At 34.7% G+C, this 19,742-nt stretch overlaps 2 protein-coding genes across 2 annotated transcripts in view; one reads left to right on the top strand and one right to left on the bottom strand.

The window, feature by feature from the left end:
* Window positions 1-3,820: 3,820 nt before the first annotated feature.
* Window positions 3,821-19,742, bottom strand: part of LOC142335293 (uncharacterized) — a 29,386-nt gene continuing 13,464 nt past the window's right edge. Inside the window, exon 4 of the mRNA XM_075383734.1 lies at window positions 3,821-4,093. Within this exon, the coding sequence (XP_075239849.1) occupies window positions 3,895-4,093 (199 nt within the window). The 3' untranslated portion in view covers window positions 3,821-3,894. The remainder of the gene's footprint in view (window positions 4,094-19,742) is intronic.
* On the top strand, window positions 9,568-18,099 carry LOC142335292 (uncharacterized). The gene is made up of 4 exons (XM_075383733.1): window positions 9,568-9,937; window positions 13,576-13,769; window positions 16,914-16,984; window positions 17,800-18,099. The coding sequence occupies exons 1-4, from the start codon at window positions 9,736-9,738 to the stop codon at window positions 18,014-18,016; spliced, it is 684 nt and encodes a 227-aa protein (XP_075239848.1). The 5' UTR covers window positions 9,568-9,735; the 3' UTR covers window positions 18,017-18,099.

Here is a 19,742-nt window from a genome sequence, read left to right as displayed (position 1 = left end):
TTAAGCTGTAAACTGAAATCCATGAACTGGTTCGTTCATCCATAAAGGGAAAAATTTTGAGAATTTTTATTATCAGGAGTTTATTGAATAACTAAAAACGACGATCAATACTGATAAAAAATTAAACAAAACTCTGCTAAACTATAAACCGATGTCGCAGCCGACAAAACCAAAAAAAAATCAACAAAAATTAAAACTAAGTTCCCGTGCGCAATCTTTAAACGTCGATTGGGTCTGTCAAAAACGTGATATTATATCAAGCAAACAAAACTGAACCTCAAAACTGGGCAAACGTGCAGAGACCACAACGTTTTTTGGAAACTTGTAGTATCAAAGCCAAGAAACCATTAGTTGAAATTAAACCTTCTTAGAAAAGAAATTGTACTTCACAATAAAAACTGACAAAAATGCCTGAAATTTGAAAAAATTAGCAAAAATTTCTCAAAAAATTCAGAAGAAGCCTTTCAGCAACCCTCCTAAATCTTTCAATTTAAAACCAGTAACACTGTTGTTGACATGTTTACAAATTGTCGAAGCTTTGGTTAAACAATTACGGAAAAATGAAAGCAAGGGAAATCGGCCTAGTATCCATAAAAGTTAAACCTCGATAATTCCTCCGAGAAAACGAATTTCAAAAAATCTTTTTAATTAAGATGAATGCATCGATCGGCCAAAATTGACGGAATAAAAAAACCACGTTTGAGTATATATTTCCTCTCCGCACTAAAGTGGGTTCGGAACAGTAACTCGGTTACAACATGGGGTAACGTTTGGGTGCGTCTTATTATGAATAGTTTTGAGCCAGAGTCTCAACCGGGTAGAGCATTGCCGCGCAAAAATAACAGGAATAAAGAGGGGATGAAGAGTAACTACTGCTCAAACTCTCAATGCTATTTTTTTACAACATTTTCCCCATATTTACGTGTGACAGCTGGACCCGAGCAGCTTGGGAAGCTGGAAGTAAAAATTGGGAATTGGTCAGCAACCAAAAATGCTAACAGTCTTTTCTTTGATGAAGGCATACTCCTCAATCATTTTCTTCTTCTGAGCCTTGGCAGCTGATGCTCTCTTCTGTTGGAGTGAGTACTTCACTGTGAGACACAGCATCAGAACCACACACACTCCAATCACCAGTCCAGTCACCATGAATGCAGACACAAACATCCAGCTCCTGTCTCTAAACACAACAGACCCAACAACCAAATTAAGCACGCAAAGTGGCCATCATTTATCCCAAACCGTTTCCTCTCACACAGTTGGTACATGGTCAAATCTGTTAATTTATTGTTTTAACGTAACTTATTAACTTATTTTTACATTTTCATCACATTATGTATTATAATAGCTAGACGTACAAATTAGGTTATACAAAAAAGTTTTTCACCAAGAGGGGGGGGGGGGGTGGGTTACAGTTGCACAATACTTTTAAGCAGTCATTTACTAAACTACTTAAGAAAACACTAAACTACTTCGGTTTTAATTTTGCCAGTCTGTAAGACAAAAATGTTGATCATAGATTGTTTCTATCATAGACAGTGTTTTACTGTTCTATTTTAAGTCACAATTTCGCTAAACACCTTTCAACATGAGAATATGAAACGGAAACAAGAACTTTATTGTATTTGCTGAATTATTACAAATCAACAAAAATTAAAAATAAGTTCCCGTGCGCAATCTTTAAACGTCGATTGGGTCTGTCAAAAACGTGATATTATATCAAGCAAACAAAACTGAACCTCAAAACTGGGCAAACGTGCAGAGACCACAACGTTTTTTGGAAACTTGTAGTATCAAAGCCAAGAAACCATTAGTTGAAAATAAACCTTCTTAGAAAACAAATTGTACTTCACAATAAAAACTGACAAAAATGCCTGAAATTTGAAAAAATTAGCAAAAATTTCTCAAAAAATTCAGAAGAAGCCTTTCAGCAACCCTCCTAAATATTTCAATTTAAAACCAGTAACACTGTTGTTGACATGTTTACAAATTGTCGAAGCTTTGGTTAAACAATTACGGAAAAATGAAAACAAGGGAAATCGGCCTAGTATCCATAAAAGTTAAACCTCGATAATTCCTCCGAGAAAACGAATTTCAAAAAATCTTTTTAATTAAGATGAATGCATCGATCGGCCAAAATTGACGGAATAAAAAAACCACGTTTGAGTATATATTTCCTCTCCGCACTAAAGTGGGTTCGGAACAGTAACTCGGTTACAACATGGGGTAACGTTTGGGTGCGTCTTATTATGAATAGTTTTGAGCCAGAGTCTCAACCGGGTAGAGCATTGCCGCGCAAAAATAACAGGAATAAAGAGGGGATGAAGAGTAACTACTGTTCAAACTCTCAATGCTATTTTTTTACAACATTTTCCCCATATTTACGTGTGACAGCTGGAACCGAGCAGCTTGGGAAGCTGGAAATAAAAATTGGGAATTGGTCAGCAACCAAAAATGCTAACAGTCTTTTCTTTGATGAAGGCATACTCCTCAATCATTTTCTTCTTCTGAGCCTTGGCAGCTGATGCTCTCTTCTGTTGGAGTGAGTACTTCACTGTGAGACACAGCATCAGAACCACACACACTCCAATCACCAGCCCGGTCACCATGAATGCAGACACAAACATCCAGCTCCTGTCTCTAAACACAACAGACCCAACAACCAAATTAAGCACGCAAAGTGGCCATCATTTATCCCAAACTGTTTCCTCTCACACAGTTGGTACATGGTCAACTCTGTTAATTTATTGTTTTAACGTAACTTATTAACTTATTTTTACATTTTCATCACATTATGTATTATAATAGCTAGACGTATAAATTAGGTTATACAAAAAAGTTTTTCACCAAGGGAGGGGGGGTGGGTTACAGTTGCACAATACTTTTAAGCAGTCATTTACTAAACTACTTAAGAAAACACTAAACTACTTCGGTTTTAATTTTGCCAGTCTGTAAGACAAAAATGTTGATCATAGATTGTTTCTATCATAGACAGTGTTTTACTGTTCTAATTTAAGTCACAAGTTCGCTAAAAACCTTTCAACATGAGAATATGAAACGGAAACAAGAACTTTATTGTATTTGCTGAATTATTACAAATCAACAAAAATTAAAAATAAGTTCCCGTGCGCAATCTTTAAACGTCGATTGGGTCTGTCAAAAACGTGATATTATATCAAGCAAACAAAACTGAACCTCAAAACTGGGCAAACGTGCAGAGACCACAACGTTTTTTGGAAACTTGTAGTATCAAAGCCAAGAAACCATTAGTTGAAAATAAACCTTCTTAGAAAAGAAATTGTACTTCACAATAAAAACTGACAAAAATGCCTGAAATTTGAAAAAATTAGCAAAAATTTCTCAAAAAATTCAGAAGAAGCCTTTCAGCAACCCTCCTAAATCTTTCAATTTAAAACCAGTAACACTGTTGTTGACATGTTTACAAATTGTCGAAGCTTTGGTTAAACAATTACGGAAAAATGAAAACAAGGGAAATCGGCCTAGTATCCATAAAAGTTAAACCTCGATAATTCCTCCGAGAAAACGAATTTCAAAAAATCTTTTTAATTAAGATGAATGCATCGATCGGCCAAAATTGACGGAATAAAAAAACCACGTTTGAGTATATATTTCCTCTCCGCACTAAAGTGGGTTCGGAACAGTAACTCGGTTACAACATGGGGTAACGTTTGGGTGCGTCTTATTATGACTAGTTTTGAGCCAGAGTCTCAACCGGGTAGAGCATTGCCGCGCAAAAATAACAGGAATAAAGAGGGGATGAAGAGTAACTACTGCTCAAACTCTCAATGCTATTTTTTTACAACATTTTCCCCATATTTACGTGTGACAGCTGGACCCGAGCAGCTTGGGAAGCTGGAAGTAAAAATTAGGAATTGGTCAGCAACCAAAAATGCTAACAGTCTTTTCTTTGATGAAGGCATACTCCTCAATCATTTTCTTCTTCTGAGCCTTGGCAGCTGATGCTCTCTTCTGTTGGAGTGAGTACTTCACTGTGAGACACAACATCAGAACCACACACACTCCAATCACCAGCCCGGTCACCATGAATGCAGACACAAACATCCAGCTCCTGTCTCTAAACACAACAGACCCAACAACCAAATTAAGCACGCAAAGTGGCCATCATTTATCCCAAACTGTTTCCTCTCACACAGTTGGTACATGGTCAACTCTGTTAATTTATTGTTTTAACGTAACTTATTAACTTATTTTTACATTTTCATCACATTATGTATTATAATAGCTAGACGTATAAATTAGGTTATACAAAAAAGTTTTTCACCAAGGGAGGGGGGGTGGGTTACAGTTGCACAATACTTTTAAGCAGTCATTTACTAAACTACTTAAGAAAACACTAAACTACTTCGGTTTTAATTTTGCCAGTCTGTAAGACAAAAATGTTGATCATAGATTGTTTCTATCATAGACAGTGTTTTACTGTTCTAATTTAAGTCACAAGTTCGCTAAAAACCTTTCAACATGAGAATATGAAACGGAAACAAGAACTTTATTGTATTTGCTGAATTATTACAAATCAAAACTACACACAATAGGAGAAGAACAGTCTCTCTATTAGTTAAACAGTGTCTGTTCATTTATATTTACACAAATTGAGCTAAATAAATTATGATGATAGATATTGTAATAACAGAAGACAATTGTTTAAGATTGTTGTGTCCTATGGTTTGCACAGTAATAATGGTCAATCTACAAGAATTTGTGCTTCATCCAGTGGCGCCATTGATTATACATTTGCAGTGAAAATTAGATAAGAGCAAAAGTATTAAGAAAACAGCAACCGATCATTATGCTTTAAAATAAGACAATTTCCAGAACATAAGGGGCCATTCAAAATCCGAAAAAAATCCCGTAACCTCAAAGTTTTTAGAAATACAGATACACATCTTCATGCCCTATACAATCTGCACTTTGAAATATCAAAATTTGGTCTAAATATTAAACCTGAATTATAGCCCTAGCTGATGCTATAACGGCTGTTTTGGAAAAATGTTGTCCTGAAAAAACTACAAAATATCGATCTGGCAGTGAGGCAATAAAAAAGAGATAAGCTGCAACAAAAAACGATGAAATGAATATCTCATTGAAGATGACAAATCATTCTGCAAAGCAAGAAATCAAGTTAGTTAAAAACTATAAAAATATCGATCTGGCAGTGAGGCAAAAAAAAAGAGATAAGCTGCAACAAAAAACGATGAAATGCATATCTTACTGAATATGACAAATCATTCTGCGAAGCAGGAAATCAAGTTTAGTTGTTGATTCGTGGCATTAAAAGAATCATTGAGAAAATTGAATGCGACTCACACTGAAAGAACATTTTCAAGCTGACCAAAGACCTCAGATCAACGTCCAGAAACGTGGCCAGTATTATAACTCCGGAAAAGTTAAACAAACATTTTTCGAGAATTGGTAAAAAAAAAATCTCATCAAAGTTTCCCTCAAATAAATTATGCCAGCCGTACTTCCATATAACGATAAAACGTTGGCAGTTTCTTTCAGCAGACCAAAACGAAATGCTTAATGTAATTAAATCTATAGCCAACAATGTTTCTTGTGCTCATGATGGCATTAGTGTCGTTACTCTCAGCCTTTTTGATATTGTATTAATTGCTCTGGTTAACACTTGAAAGCCAACTTTTTTCAGGAACGTTTCAAAACTGCAAAAGTAATTGCTCTCTCCAAAAAAGAAGCCAAAGTTGATTGTAACAATTATTGTCCAATCAACTTAATATCATCTCTAAGCAAATAATAAACAAACTAATGCATCAACTACTTTGCAACTATTGAAACAAATATACCTTAATGAGCGAAAAACAGCATGGCGTTTCACCTACACATTCATAAACCACGGCTGTTCTTTGTCACACCGAAAGTATTTGAAAGTCAAAAATGAGTAGAAAGATCAGCGTAGCGTGTTTTGTTGATCTTCAAAAGGTCTTTTACACTCTGAGTCATGGTATTCTATTAACAAAATTGGAACATTATGGTATGAGAGGTACTATCTAGCGCTGGTTTAAAAATTATTTGTTCAACCGAATACAGTATGTTGCGAATGATTTATGGTCATTAGGTTTTCATAATGTTCAGTGTGGTGCCCCTCAAGGATCTGTGCGAAATGTTCTTTTAACTTTGCATCAAAGCATCAACTACTTTGTAACCTTTGAAACAAATATAAAAAGGAGGTAAAAACAGCGTGACTTTTCACCTAAACATTCAAAAACCACGGCTGTTCTTTGTCACACCGAAAGTATTTGAAAGTCAAAAATGATTTAAAACATTGGCGTATTGTGCCTTGTTGATCTTCAAAAATTGTTTTACACTCTGAGTCATGGTATTCCATTAACAAAGTCGGAACATTGTGGTATAAGGGGTATTGTCTAATGTTGGTTTAAACGTTGTTTTTTCAACCGAATACAGTATGTTGCGAATGATTTATGGTCATAAGGTTTTCATAACGTTCAGTGTAGTTTCCCTCAAGGATCTGTGCTAGATGCTCTTTTATCTTTGCATCAATGCATCAACTACATTGCAACTTTTGAAACAAATATAAAAATGAGCAAAAAACAGCATGACTTTTCACCTAACCATTGAAAATCCACGGCTGTTTTTTGTCACAACAAAAGTATTTGAAAGTCAAAAATGAGTAGAAACGTTGGCGTAGCGTGTTTTGTTGATGTTCAAAAGGTCTTTGACACTCTGAGTTATGGTATTCTATTAACAAAATTGGAACATCATGGTATAAAGGTATTGTCTAATGCTGAATTAAAAGTTGTTTCTTCAACCGAATACAATATGATGCGAATGATTTATGGTCATCAAGTTTTCATAACGTTAGTGTAGTTTCCCTCAAGGATCTGTGCTAGATGCTCTTTTATCTTTGCATCAATGCATCAACTACATTGCAACTTTTGAAACAAATATAAAAATAACGTTCTCATATCATAGGTTTTCATAACGTTCAGTGTGTTGTCCCTCAATGATCTGTATTAGACGCTCTTTATCTTTTTTATGCATTAGGGATCTCACTTCAGGCTGCAACAAATCGAAAGTATGTATCATTGCAGATAATACATGAGTGTTTTGCAGATCGCTAAGTTCTTTTGATGCGTACAAATTCCTATGCGAGTTTGCGAGTCTTAACCAAAGGTTTGATGAAAAGAGTTTGTAAGTGAATAAAAGCAGAATATTGAAAATTTTTTTGGCGCGGTATTTGACAAAAATCGAATTTCAATGATCTCATCAATTATGTTGTTAAAAGATTGAAATATTTTTGTTGATTGGATTATTTTAGTCGGGCTTTCTTTTAAAAAAAGAAACAATTGCATAAGTGCTGTTTGACTAATGTTGAACTTTTAAAGCGATCTGCTTTGATTGTATATAGAGCCACGGCAAAAACTAACTCGCACAAGGTTTTGTTAGTTGAGAAACGCCTTGTTAGGGCAGTTTTTTGCAGCAATCGTGATGATAGTGTCTCTGCTATTTTCTTCTCAGAGAAAATGTACACTGTATTTAAACTTTACTTTGTGGAAGTATTCAAAAGAGTTTTCAACATTTGAGAGTTCGATTTAATACATGTCTTTCTTGACAAAAGAGGTTGTCGTACTAGGGTGGTTTTATGGTCTAGTAAAAACGGCAAAATTAAATTTTTAATACATGAAATATATTTGGAGAATCAGATTGGAACAGCCTACAACTTCCTCCTTGGAAATAGTTTCATACCAACTTACTTTAAAGTTTGACAATTTTTCATTTTTTAATTTTTTTCGGGAGCTTATCAGAAAGACTGCAAAATGCTTGCTTGCATGAAGTTTTCTTTTGAAGAGTTTTGAGGACCTCAGATTTTTAAAAGCTATTATGGCTTAATTGTGGTTCTTGTTGATATATAAACAGAGTGCAGAATTGGTTGAAGTTTACAATCCGCGCTGAATTAGTGAGGAATTCTTTATTTTCAGCTCAATTCAGCTGTTATCAGCACTAATCAGCGCTATGCAGCGCCTTTCTATTACAGTTCGTTGTGCTATGTTGCACAATTAGAGATATCGAAATCTATCTCAGTATAAACACACGAACATTTCCCTGATACTTCAAAGAAACATAAGTAACTTCTGTCTACAAGAAAGGCGACAGATTTAATACTAAAAATAATCAGCAATTTTCTTTTTTTTTTCGAACCAAACTTCCTTAAAAAACTTTTATTAAATAGAAACTTCCTTAAAAAGACTTCGATATCATCCAACAAGGAAACATATGAGGAGAAAAAAAGTTTATAATAATCGGAAACATTGAAAATAATGTGAACAAGTGTACCTATAGTTTTTCTCCCACAGAAGAATGTAAATCAACTTATAGTCACAATTCAATTATAAAAATTTTTGTTCGTATACTAAATACACTTCCTAGAGCTCTAAGAAAAAAATCAAAGAAAAAATTCAAGGTTATGTTAAAAGAAGAGATTCAAAAATACACGAATAAAATCCACTGGACAAAAAATCTTTGACAAAAAAATCCACTGGTTTCAAAAATTTTGTTTGTAAAAATAATTCACGAAAACTGGGTATCGAATGATAGTTATTATTTATCTATTCGGATGGAAGATGTGATATTTTTCAGTTATAATATGACAACATGTAATTTAATCTCGTGATTATTCAAATTTACATCTTTGATTTAATTTAATCTCGTGACTATTCAAATTTACATCTTTGAAATTTACATCTATGCGCATAAGCGCATAATTGGCTCGGACACCTCAACTTGTGGAGAAAAAAAAGAATTTCGAGTAATTTCGGATTTAAGTCAGTGAAAGTTGCATTGTCACGTGGTCTCATTGATATAATCTACGACGATACAGCACTAAAAACCCAATTTATTGACGCTTTCTTAGGTGGCGTGTTTGAAAGATTCAGAACAGTTATAATGCAGGACATGCAAAACTGAGTTCAGTAATAATGCAGAACCATGAACCTTGACAACCTGTATTGATCTAGAGAAAACTGAATTTAGAATGTATACACAACTTTGAGCAAAAACGCTTTCGTTATTTAACAATTTGTTAAAGTCTAACTTTGCTAGACCTTTTGACTACTATCGACCGTCTGGCTCGCTTGCTAGGTATGTTTTATTGATAACGTACAACTAAGCCGACGAAATATTGTGCCAACGTACAAAAATATCGAAATAGCAAACAAAATTGTACAAGAACTTTTCTATCTGATAAGTTGAATTTTTATCACAAAAGTTCTTACAAGGCAAAGCTTTGTCGTGAAAGATCTGGCGAGTGTCTTATAAGATTTTGGTACGGAATGCATAATCAGATAAGACCTTATCAGCTAGTTTTGCAAGAGATTTGCAATAATTGTAAATGATAAAAATTGCAGAACCCTTTGGTAGGACCTATTTCGAAGCAATCTGATTGGTCTAGAAATTTACTGCTAACCATTAGAATAGATTTTTGGCATTTTTATACGTCGGCATACTTGCACGTCTTCTGTCTCACTAAAGCAATAATTATAAGAGTTCACTTTCTTATCAAGCTAATTTAAGGCAAACAAAACAGCAAAATCACCAAAGAGCAACATTATCACCAGTTTGCAAGTATAGACAGTAATCACTGTGGTTATATACGAATCTATTATTTCTTCAACTTTTGAGTCAAATTATTTGCGCAGTTCAAGGTTAAATTTGTTCAAAGTTTCAATGTCGGATGATATTAAGAAGAGTAACGCTGCAGATGAGGAAGACGTATGGCTCAGAGAGTTGTGGGCTTCCAAGACCAAAGAGGCAGAGAAAGAGTTCTACGATCGAACAGCAGCCGACTACGAAACAGTGATGAGTAGAATCGGGTGGAGTGCGCCCACGTTTTGTGTCAAAGTCATAGAGAACTACATAGCTAAATCAGGTTTGTGTTTTTTGTAGCAAAATTGCGTGTCTCGGAATTGTAATTTCATCTTTTTTCAAAAATTGATGCATTTGATATACATTTTGGTACCACAAAGTTATAGTCAGTGTCATAGGGTTGCAGCGCTACCGAACGTTTCAAAGATGAAAGTTCACATTTAAGTTTTTCGAACGCTCGCTAGCGTTGCAACTTTATGATGCGTACAGCACAATATGTGCTCTTTAAACGTTACTTTCGCTTAAAAAGCTTGATATTCGCCAAAGCATGAAGAAATGCGTGAAATCTTGAAGCTTTAACCCGTTCCGAACAAGTGTAAATCAGTACTGGGCAACTGTAATAACAAGTCTCCCATGTAATATAATTGCCCGCTTTCTCGCTTCAAATTTGCTTCTTTCAAGTGTGTTTTAACGGCGCAAAAGAGAATACTTAGTAGCGCAGTAAGGAGAACAACCATCTAGGAAGCGGACGATCAGTGGTTCCATCACCGTAGGGAACTTTACACCGTCTTAGTCAAGTCTGACCAGTCTTAAATGTGTTATGATCATAGTTATGAATCAGTACTGATACCTAGACTTGGAATTAGACTTGCCCAGTACTGATACTGACTTGGCGTTAAGTACGGCAAAAAGAGATCTCATTCTCAATTTCTCCGCTCACACAGAAAGATAGTTAGGCTTCTTTGTTCTGTTACTGTTTGCCACGCTGTTGCGAACATATTCGATTTTCATAGCCAAAACAAAATTAGTTTAAAATGAAGATCTAAAAATTAACAGGCTAAATGTGTATCAAGTGAATGAATTTTGCACAGAAATGAAGTGCAGAAATGACAAAAAACACAACTCGAATTCGGAAAATCAATATTTTGGTTTAAAATACAATCAGAGGGATATAACTGTTTGTATGAGATTTCCAAACAAGATAAAGGTTCTATATTACTTTGGAACTTAAAAAAAACACGAAAAAAATGCGTTTTCAAGACTTTCTTTCAGTAAGATGAGGCTCCTGTGAACAAATCAAAAATTATCAGCAAAAATTCTTCATCGAAAAAGAGTGAGAAGTACCAGAACTCTCAGTAAATAGACCCGATATGAGTCAAATTGAACATTTATCCGCAATTTTGAAGCAATAATCACGAAAATAGACAGTGCTTTGGGAAAATTTGGAGAAAAATGTGCTGGAAAACTTATTCAGGTGTCCTGGGAATCTAGAGTGAAAACTATACAATCTGTCTAGTTGTAACGTCTAGTTGTCGTTATTAAAAAACTAAAACGCCACAAATTGCAACTAGAGCACTGATTTCATCTAATAATCTTGTATTTTTTGTTTTCTGTAGCCCTTTACAAATTTTGTTAGGTGACCGTAGCTTTTTGATCACATAGTGTATCTAGAAACTATCAATAAATTAAAATGGTGATACGCAAACATTTACAGTGTTTACTAAGCACAAGTTTAATCTTTGGATTAAAAAAAATTCAAATATTTTTAAAATTCGCAATCAATGTTGGAAATTCTTATAAACTAAGAGGGCCCTTATTTCATTTTTTAGACAGATTGTTGCTTCAATTTCAAATAACGTACGCTCGTAACAATACAGGCCACAGGCTTTATCATATATCATTTTGCTCTTCAATTCAACAAAATGTAACTTTATATATGTAAACACCTCCAATTCCAATATTAAATTTAATTTTAATACTGAAACTTATTATTTTAGGTATGGCAATTAATACAACTCGACGTACATTTTGCCATGTCAAAGAAGTACCTTTTGAATTGACAAAACTTGAAATTTAAAACTTGTGAATGAGTAAATAATATTAATAAGTTTTTTTGTGAAACGAGATCTTCTTTGACCAAAATTATGCTAAACATTTGCAACATTTTTGTTGTTCACAGAATTGATCACATTACACATGGAGAAATCTTTTCCACATAATAAAAGGAGGGAGCAGTTTTTTTATAAAATGGACCTGAAAGAAATTTCTGACGAATCATTTCAAGTGAAATCAAAAAAGAAAATCCTCAACAAGAGATTTCTCAGGCTCTGATTGAAATCAAAAAAAAAATTCGAAACAGCATAAAAAGTTTAAAGAACACACCAAGTTAAACATTCTTTGCGTTGAATATACAATCACATATACGAAGTATGTTACTGAAATTTTGAGAATTTGTAACAATGAAAATCAGTCTAATCAGAATATCAAATATTTTCACAAAGAGAAACAATTTTGACTGATTGATTGCACTTAACAAAGAGTAATCGCTGCATAATTTTTGTCACAAAAACCTATCGTAAGCCCTTAAGCTCATGAATTTTAATATTATCATTGCGTCTAGCCATAAAAATTGACTGCATAATGTAAAATACAGCTGTGGAACAATGAATCTTTATCCGGGCTTAAAGATTCTAAAAATTTTGATAAAATGAGTTTTTCACGCTCAACTTTTCTACCAAGTTGTTAATAATTATTAACTTTATCTGATGCTTCATGAGCTAAGATCAGAAAGTCAAGCAAATCGGAATTCTTGTTTCAACAACAGAACGATGTCTTCTCAATTTTTTTCAAATCTTGTGAGAGATCTACTAAGGTAATCATCCCGCCTTGACTTGACAATAGTACTGATATTCTTCTATAAAATATACGAAAACATAAATCGGCAAAAATTGAGAAGCAAAACTTACAACTTATCACAGAAATTCAACTCATCTCTATTATTTGGAGCAACTTAGCAACCAATTTATTGTGACTTGACGCCCAGTGTGCTGCAAAATAACACTAATCATTTTGTTGCGTGATCAAAGTCTGTATCATGTCACATTGTGGCCTGGACGAGTATCCTCTTAAGCGTTTCTGAACAAACACATGAACGCACAGAATTTTTGATCGAGGCAAAGTCTGCATCATTGGCATTTTTGGCCTGCCTGGGTTCTTTCATAAGCAAAAATAGTCTGGACAGGTATTTTCATAGATCATTTCGAACGGGGAGCTCAACCTTAAGGCTAGATGAGAAGGGATTTAAAATCGGCAGGTGGAGGAGGGTGGACAATGGGAGTGTTGGAGGGAGTAATGGCGGGGATGGCTGATGAGGGCTGATGATGATGATATTGACTATTTTTGATCAGTGGTCAACTGGGGAGATGGTCTCCACTGAGTATGATCAGAGGTTACTTGCTTCTGAAATTGGGTCTGATCACAGTCTGATTAAGGTCTGGGCAATGGTCTGAATTTGAGTCTGAACCATGATCTGGAGATGGTCTGATCAGAACTTCTTCGGTCTGGAAAGCCTGATCAGAGACACAATCAGTCTGGAAAGTCTGATCAGAGGTTATTTTGGTCTGGAAAGTCTCTGATCATAGGTAATTTAGGTCTGGAAAGTCTGATCATAGCTCAATTTGGGTCTGGACCTCAACCTGGGGTATGCAGTAAGATCTTGCATGAACTATATCAAGATTACTTTTTTCAAGATTTTCGCCAACTTTTTCTGGAGAAGTCTTCTAACAATATAGCACTTGAGGTCTTGTTGTTTGAAGTTCTTGGCTTTAATTTTTTTGCTTGTTTATCGAACCCCACTTATTTAGCTACCGTTTATAAGTCAAAGTTGAGCCAGCATGCACGTTGGTTGATGTATGTATTCAGGTAAAGAACTGAACAAAAGTTCCGTGAAAGTGCTTGACGTGGGGGCTGGAAGTGGCTTGAGTGGTATTGCTCTGAGAGAAGCCGGCTTTTCCGGCACAATTGACGCTCTTGAGCCATCTGAGATGATGTTTGCTCAAGCGAAGCCCAAAAATATCTACACCCAATACTTCTCGGATTTTTTGATTGGAGCTCAGGTACTAATCATAGTCTTATTCTTCAAGAAAGAGAGATTATTCAAGAAAGGGAGTGCGTCGCTTAGTCCGGTTAAACACCGGGTCGAGATTTTTTTGGAAAATTTTGTAAGAAAATCCGCTTAAATGCGCTGAATTTTCAAAATTTCAGCGTGAAAACCTTATATAATAGTGCGCTGAAATGCGTGCATTTTTGTAAGAAAAGCTCTGAAATCTGCCAAAGTTTCAAAACTTACAGCTCATTGTCATTTTTTTGCCTTGCTCGAGCCTCTAACCCTGCCCTACTGTGCCACTGATTCCTGAATTTCCTCCTATTTAATTTGACTTTCTATTAATGAACAGTTTTTGTAAGAAATGCGCAGAAATGCTCTAAAACTATTTAAAAAAACGCGCTGAAAATTAAGCCTGCTTCGTACAAAAATGTTATTTCAAAAAATAAAATAAAATTTAGGTGGAAAGATTTACGGATCAAAAATCCTGCAAAAAAAACGCTGAATTCCGCCGAAATCAGCTGAAACTGTGTAAAAAAATGCGCTGAAATTGTTGAGACGGATGCGCTTAAACTTTGTAACAAAGACGCTTCAAACTGAGTAAACATTTAAGTAGGAAATGTGCTGAAAATGCACTGAACATATATGGGAATGTTTCAGCGTATTCTCGAAATTTTTACACCTTTGAGCGGATTTATTATATAATTTCAACGCATTGAGCTCTTTTTTAACAACAAGAATGAGCTGAAAAACGGCGCTTGCATCCCGACTTGGTACCTGATTAACCTGGTTAACCAATCAAAATTTCTGATAAAGAGAATATCGACACAAATCTCATAAGATTACCAAAAAAATGAATAACAGAACAAGATCTCTTAAGACTGACCAAATGTTATGCACCATATAAAACCCAGTTAGTCACTTAGATATTGTAATATTCTAAAGTGCGTGAAAAAGATTATTTTTATTTCAAATTACTATCTAGTAACCAGTATGCTGAATTCTTGAAAGCCGAACAAAATCGCGGATTTTAACGGCGAAGATTCAAGAAACACATGGGGAAGAAACGGTAATGCAAGATAGAACAAAATGGATTAAGATTCCACATTTCCCGGAACCGAATCAGAAAACTTCAAGGTTCCCAGCAGGAAAAACGGAGAATATTTAAATTCCCGCAGGATTTTCAGGACGGTTAGTGGGAATATCAATGGGAAAACTGGGAATAAAGCCACCCCCGGATTCCTAAAAACAGTTTCCAGAGTGTCCGGAGATCCAGGCCAGGTGTTTTAACAAAATTTTTTCAGAAATGAGTCGCACTTTCAGAAAACTTTCTTCCGTTTTGGCTTCGTTTTTTTCGTCAGTAGCTGAAAATTTTTGTGTGGAAAACAATTTTATCTGCTTTTAAATATGAATTAAAAATTATTAAGAAAGATAAGAATATCAATCAATTCATTTTCAAGTTGTGCATAGCATCAGACCACCAGTTAATTAAATTGTAAACTTCATTTCAAAGATAGCTCAAAGAAAACAGTCAAAAATGTTCTATTGCGGCAGTTTTTAGGAGATAAATTTTAAACACTTTCTGTTTTATGTCTGCAATGGCTTTGTCTCTCTGCATTGAAAACGGCCCCGTATAGAGACCTCGTTGGGATAAATCGCTCTAAAGCTTGTAATGGTGAAAAAAGACAATTTGATTGCCATAGCGTTAGAAACCATTTGTTGCGTTTTCATTGAAAGTTATCATGCTTATTATTGAAAATTGTGCTTGTGTATTTATCTGATTGGATTTTTTTTAGCTAGAGAATATTATATGAAACGAGTAAGCATCACAAAATTTGCTTTTGAAGGGTAAAAAAGGATGAGAAATTCATGCCGCCATTGTGAAGCAAGAAATTCAAACACAGATTAAGTTTCTTTAACCTCTTTCTCTGAAATACATTGGTTACGAGAAAATTGTCAAACTTTTGACAACACTTCAAAACTGGAAACCAAAAATTTATAATCTTTTAAAAGCAACCGTAGCACAAACTTTTTTGCACGCAAATTTTTGTTGTAAAGTTCACCGCCGTTTTTTTCTAGCCAAAATGAACAACGTTCCGACGACCTTTATGTCGGCATCATCGTTTTTGTTCGGTATTTAACATAAGAAATATAAGAAAAATTTGGTATCGTCGTTTTAAAACGTAAAAGAGATTTGGTATACGTAACATAAGAGAGATTCTATATCGACATTTTTTAAACTTAAATATAGTCCGAAAATTGTCTCCAGTTGAACCAAACATACAGAAGCTTTCCTACGTTCCAGACCAAACATACGGACGACTTCTCACGCTTGAAACCAAACATACCGAACAAGCCGAACATACCAATTCTTTCCAACGTAGAAAACTGAACTTACAGAACATATATTGTGTCGCCTTTGTTCGGTCTTTGAAACTAAGGATAGCTTTGGCTTTTTTTGCATTGTTTCAGCAAATTTTAATTTTACATATGTCAACTTTAAAGGTATTGACAAAGTACGAAATAACTGACGTTTAGCAAGAGGTTCAAAAATGGACAAATGATTGTTCAGTGAGACAGAACGAAAATAGTAAACCATCTTACTTGAAAAAAAATGCATGATTGTAGAGTTATGTGAAAGGAATGACGAACTCGACGTGGTGTTAGAACAAGAAACATCAAAGACTCATCATTTTTCAAGTTAAGATTTTTTTTGAAAAATTAGGAAACCCGGCCATACATCAAGCCAAAATATGCAAACTATCCATTTACATGAACTGGAATGCTATCGATTTATTTGTACTTGGAATGACTTAGCAAGTTAAGACATCTTGACACAGGTGCAAAGGGCTCGCAATTCTATGTCTATCTTCACGTAATCTAATTCCCGCGCCTCGTGAATTTTATTCTCGTTTCAATTGGAATAATACAATATCTGGACATCTCTCGTTTTCTTTACCTGTTCAACTGTTTTGTTCCAGTTAGCTTGTTTGAACAAACTAATTGGTGTTTTTCATTTTTTTATGCTTCGAATAATCTAATGGGCTAGAAAGACTATTACTATTGTCATCAGCTAGTATAAATGAGTATAATATAGCAACTAAAGATGATGTTACTGCGGTTTTTCAATTTTATTTTATTTCTCTATATATTTTAGGAGACATCAGTGCCATCTGGGGAATACGACTTGGTAATATCAGTGGGTGTCTTCAGTGATCGATCTGTAAAGTAAATAGCTCTTCTAACTTGTTCTATTTTAAAAGATGAAAAAACTTCTACAATTTCAAAATGGAAAAACCCATAGCAGAAAATAATTACCTGATGTCTTATAGACTATTAAAGAATATCAAATTCTTTTCGACTGCTGCAAAGTTCCTCATTACTTTTTCCTGCAAAAACAGAGAAATTAAAATATGAAATAGTTTTATCTGCACTTTAAAACTGATAAGAAACCACAAAACGAAATGATCAGATTTGTAATGGATTATTTAGAAATATCAAGGCCTTTTTTCTTTTGTTCATACAGAGAAAATGGGCCATTATATAAATTTGGACACGTTAACAGAAATCACAGCCATGTTTTGAAAACAGTTGTTTAATATTGAATCGAATAGAAACTGGAGACTTGTTCATTATTTATGTGTATTGATCTGCTCAAGGAATTAATCACTATGACTCTGGGCCAGCATGCAGAATATTGTGTGAACTTGAATGCTGCATATTTTTTTACATAGAATAGGCTTTCGCTTTTTTAAAATTCTATTAACATTAAAAAAATAAATAAAAAACCCGGAAACCCATTCTAAATTGAGAAAAAAGTAGACTGGTTTTAAATTATGTAAGCATCAGACTCAGGGCCAGAGCATCTCTGAACCAGATGTGGTTGGTAATTATCGTCACGTTTTCTTAAGCATAGTTTTATCGTTGCGCTATTACAACAGCACATTCATCATATCACTGCTAATATTTGTCTGAAATGTTCGGATTCAGCTAAATTTCATTGAATTATATAGATATACTGAGATATTGAGAGGGCTATTTAGGAGTGAAAGCTTATTCGAAGTGGCCCGAATGACAAAGCCAGGAGGCCTGATTGCGACTCTGATGGTAAAAGACTGGTTTGACAACACCCAGAGTCAATTTCAGGACACCATCCGGCGTCTGGAAGAAGATAAAGTGGCCACCATGTGTCACTCAGAGTCTATAGAGGGAGTGTTTGACAAACATGCTGCTGCAGGATTCATTCTTCAGAAGATTTGAATCACATCTTTGAACGAGAATCTTGCAAAAAACATGCGATATATTGATTTTCCTTAAAAAATTTAGCATCTGGAAAAGCTGAATTTTCATTATAATTCTTTTTGTGCCTTGATGTAACAATGGTTACGTGGCAGTAAGCTCTTTTTCAGGACTGTCGAAATTTTCCCGCGGGAATCATGCCGAAATATGCCGAAATCATGATTTGGCGAATTTATAAAATTACTTATATAAGACCTAATTAAGATACTAAATGTGTCGCTCAATTGGCGGAAAACAGCAACACCGTATTTATACTCGATAAACGGGAGATACTTTTTCCACTTAAGGTTTGTAAGAAAAACATAATTTCCTAAAACTAATACAAAGATCTTGCGAGTTGGTAATTATCGTCACGTTTTCTTAAGCATAGTTTTATTGTTGCGCTATTACAATATTTTGCCTTTTATTTCACCGTGCAATGATGTCAAATAAGTCGCGAGTACTTATGATGTTCAGAATATTTGTTGATATATGATGCACCGAAACTTAGAAATGATTTCAAAAGCAGTATGTGCATTACGTGTTTTTGCAAAAAAAAATTAGAGAAGATTAGTGTTGAAGATCACAATTTTAAACGTTAATTGAAACGGTCAAATGAAAACTAAATCCTTTAAAAAATCAGAAACAATCAATTCCGTTTTCTTTGTTCATGAATAAATGAATTGAGATTTTTATTTTAGAGATGAAGATTACTCAAGCGAAACAAATTCAGTAGCTTTTTTAATGTAGTGAAAACAAATTTTTGGTGAGATAACCGAAAGGTAACATGTGTGACTAAAATCACACAGATTGGGCGTTCAATCCTTGTCTATTTGAAGCTGAGCACTATTTGAGGATGAGCACTCACATAACCATAGCGTGATCCTGAATATAGCGTGAACAACTATGGCAGCAATACTGGTTCCAATTGCTGGCGCTGTAATAAATAATATAACTCAAGATGAGGTTTGCGACCCAAACCAGCGCTGATCCAAGGTTGAGATGTCATCCCGAAGTGACCTCTGACCAGACCATCCCAGACCAAAGTGTCCTCTGATTAGACTGAAGAGCGCTCAATAAACCGAGTGCTCTCAGAGTGCGCTCTGAGTTGTCTCTGATCAGACCTTGCCAGACGGAAACGACTTCTAATCAGACCGAAATAAGATGATTGTGCGACCAGAGCCCATATCAAACCTAGACCATTGTCAAGACGATTGAGCGCTTAATATGAATTCTGATTGAAATATTGTGCACTCGAAATTTGCTCCTGATCAAATTATCGTGCTCTCGAAATCGTCTCTGATCAGACAAGACTCAATTGCGCTTGAAATTGTCTGATCAGTGAATGGTTTTCTGTCTGAACTAATCTCTTTAATTTACTGTAATATATATATATATATATATATATATATATATATATATATTCATTTCACTAATAATGATGTTTGTATTATCAATAATTTCATCTAAAAAAACCAACTTTAAAGGTATTGCTAATGAAAGAGAGCCCAAAAAATAATTTAGTACACCATGCGTGCATATTTTGACTCAATGGATGAACCTAGACAGTTTTCCATACGGCACGTCGTGGTCTACAATTAACCAAAATTTACTCCTAAGGGGACTGGCATTTGCTATCAGCTGGATTCCTCTGGTTCTGATCAGAACCATCAAACTCTAGATGTGTCTCTATCAGAATGCTGGCTTT

This window comes from Convolutriloba macropyga, chromosome 2 (assembly GCF_964194025.1).
Source record: "Convolutriloba macropyga chromosome 2, txConMacr16.3, whole genome shotgun sequence".
Classification (NCBI taxonomy): domain Eukaryota; kingdom Metazoa; phylum Xenacoelomorpha; order Acoela; family Convolutidae; genus Convolutriloba; species Convolutriloba macropyga.
This window is presented reverse-complemented; position numbering and strand designations above follow the sequence as displayed.

What these genes read in the sequence shown, in the direction of transcription:
- LOC142335292 (XM_075383733.1), top strand. Translation starts at nt 9,736, where the DNA reads ATGTCGGATGATATTAAGAAGAGTAACGCTGCAGATGAGGAAGACGTA. An exon ending in GAACTACATAGCTAAATCAG is followed by an intron (nt 9,938 to 13,575) that starts GTTTGTGTTTTT and finishes GTATGTATTCAG; the next exon opens with GTAAAGAACTGAACAAAAGT. An exon ending in ATTTTTTGATTGGAGCTCAG is followed by an intron (nt 13,770 to 16,913) that starts GTACTAATCATA and finishes TATATATTTTAG; the next exon opens with GAGACATCAGTGCCATCTGG.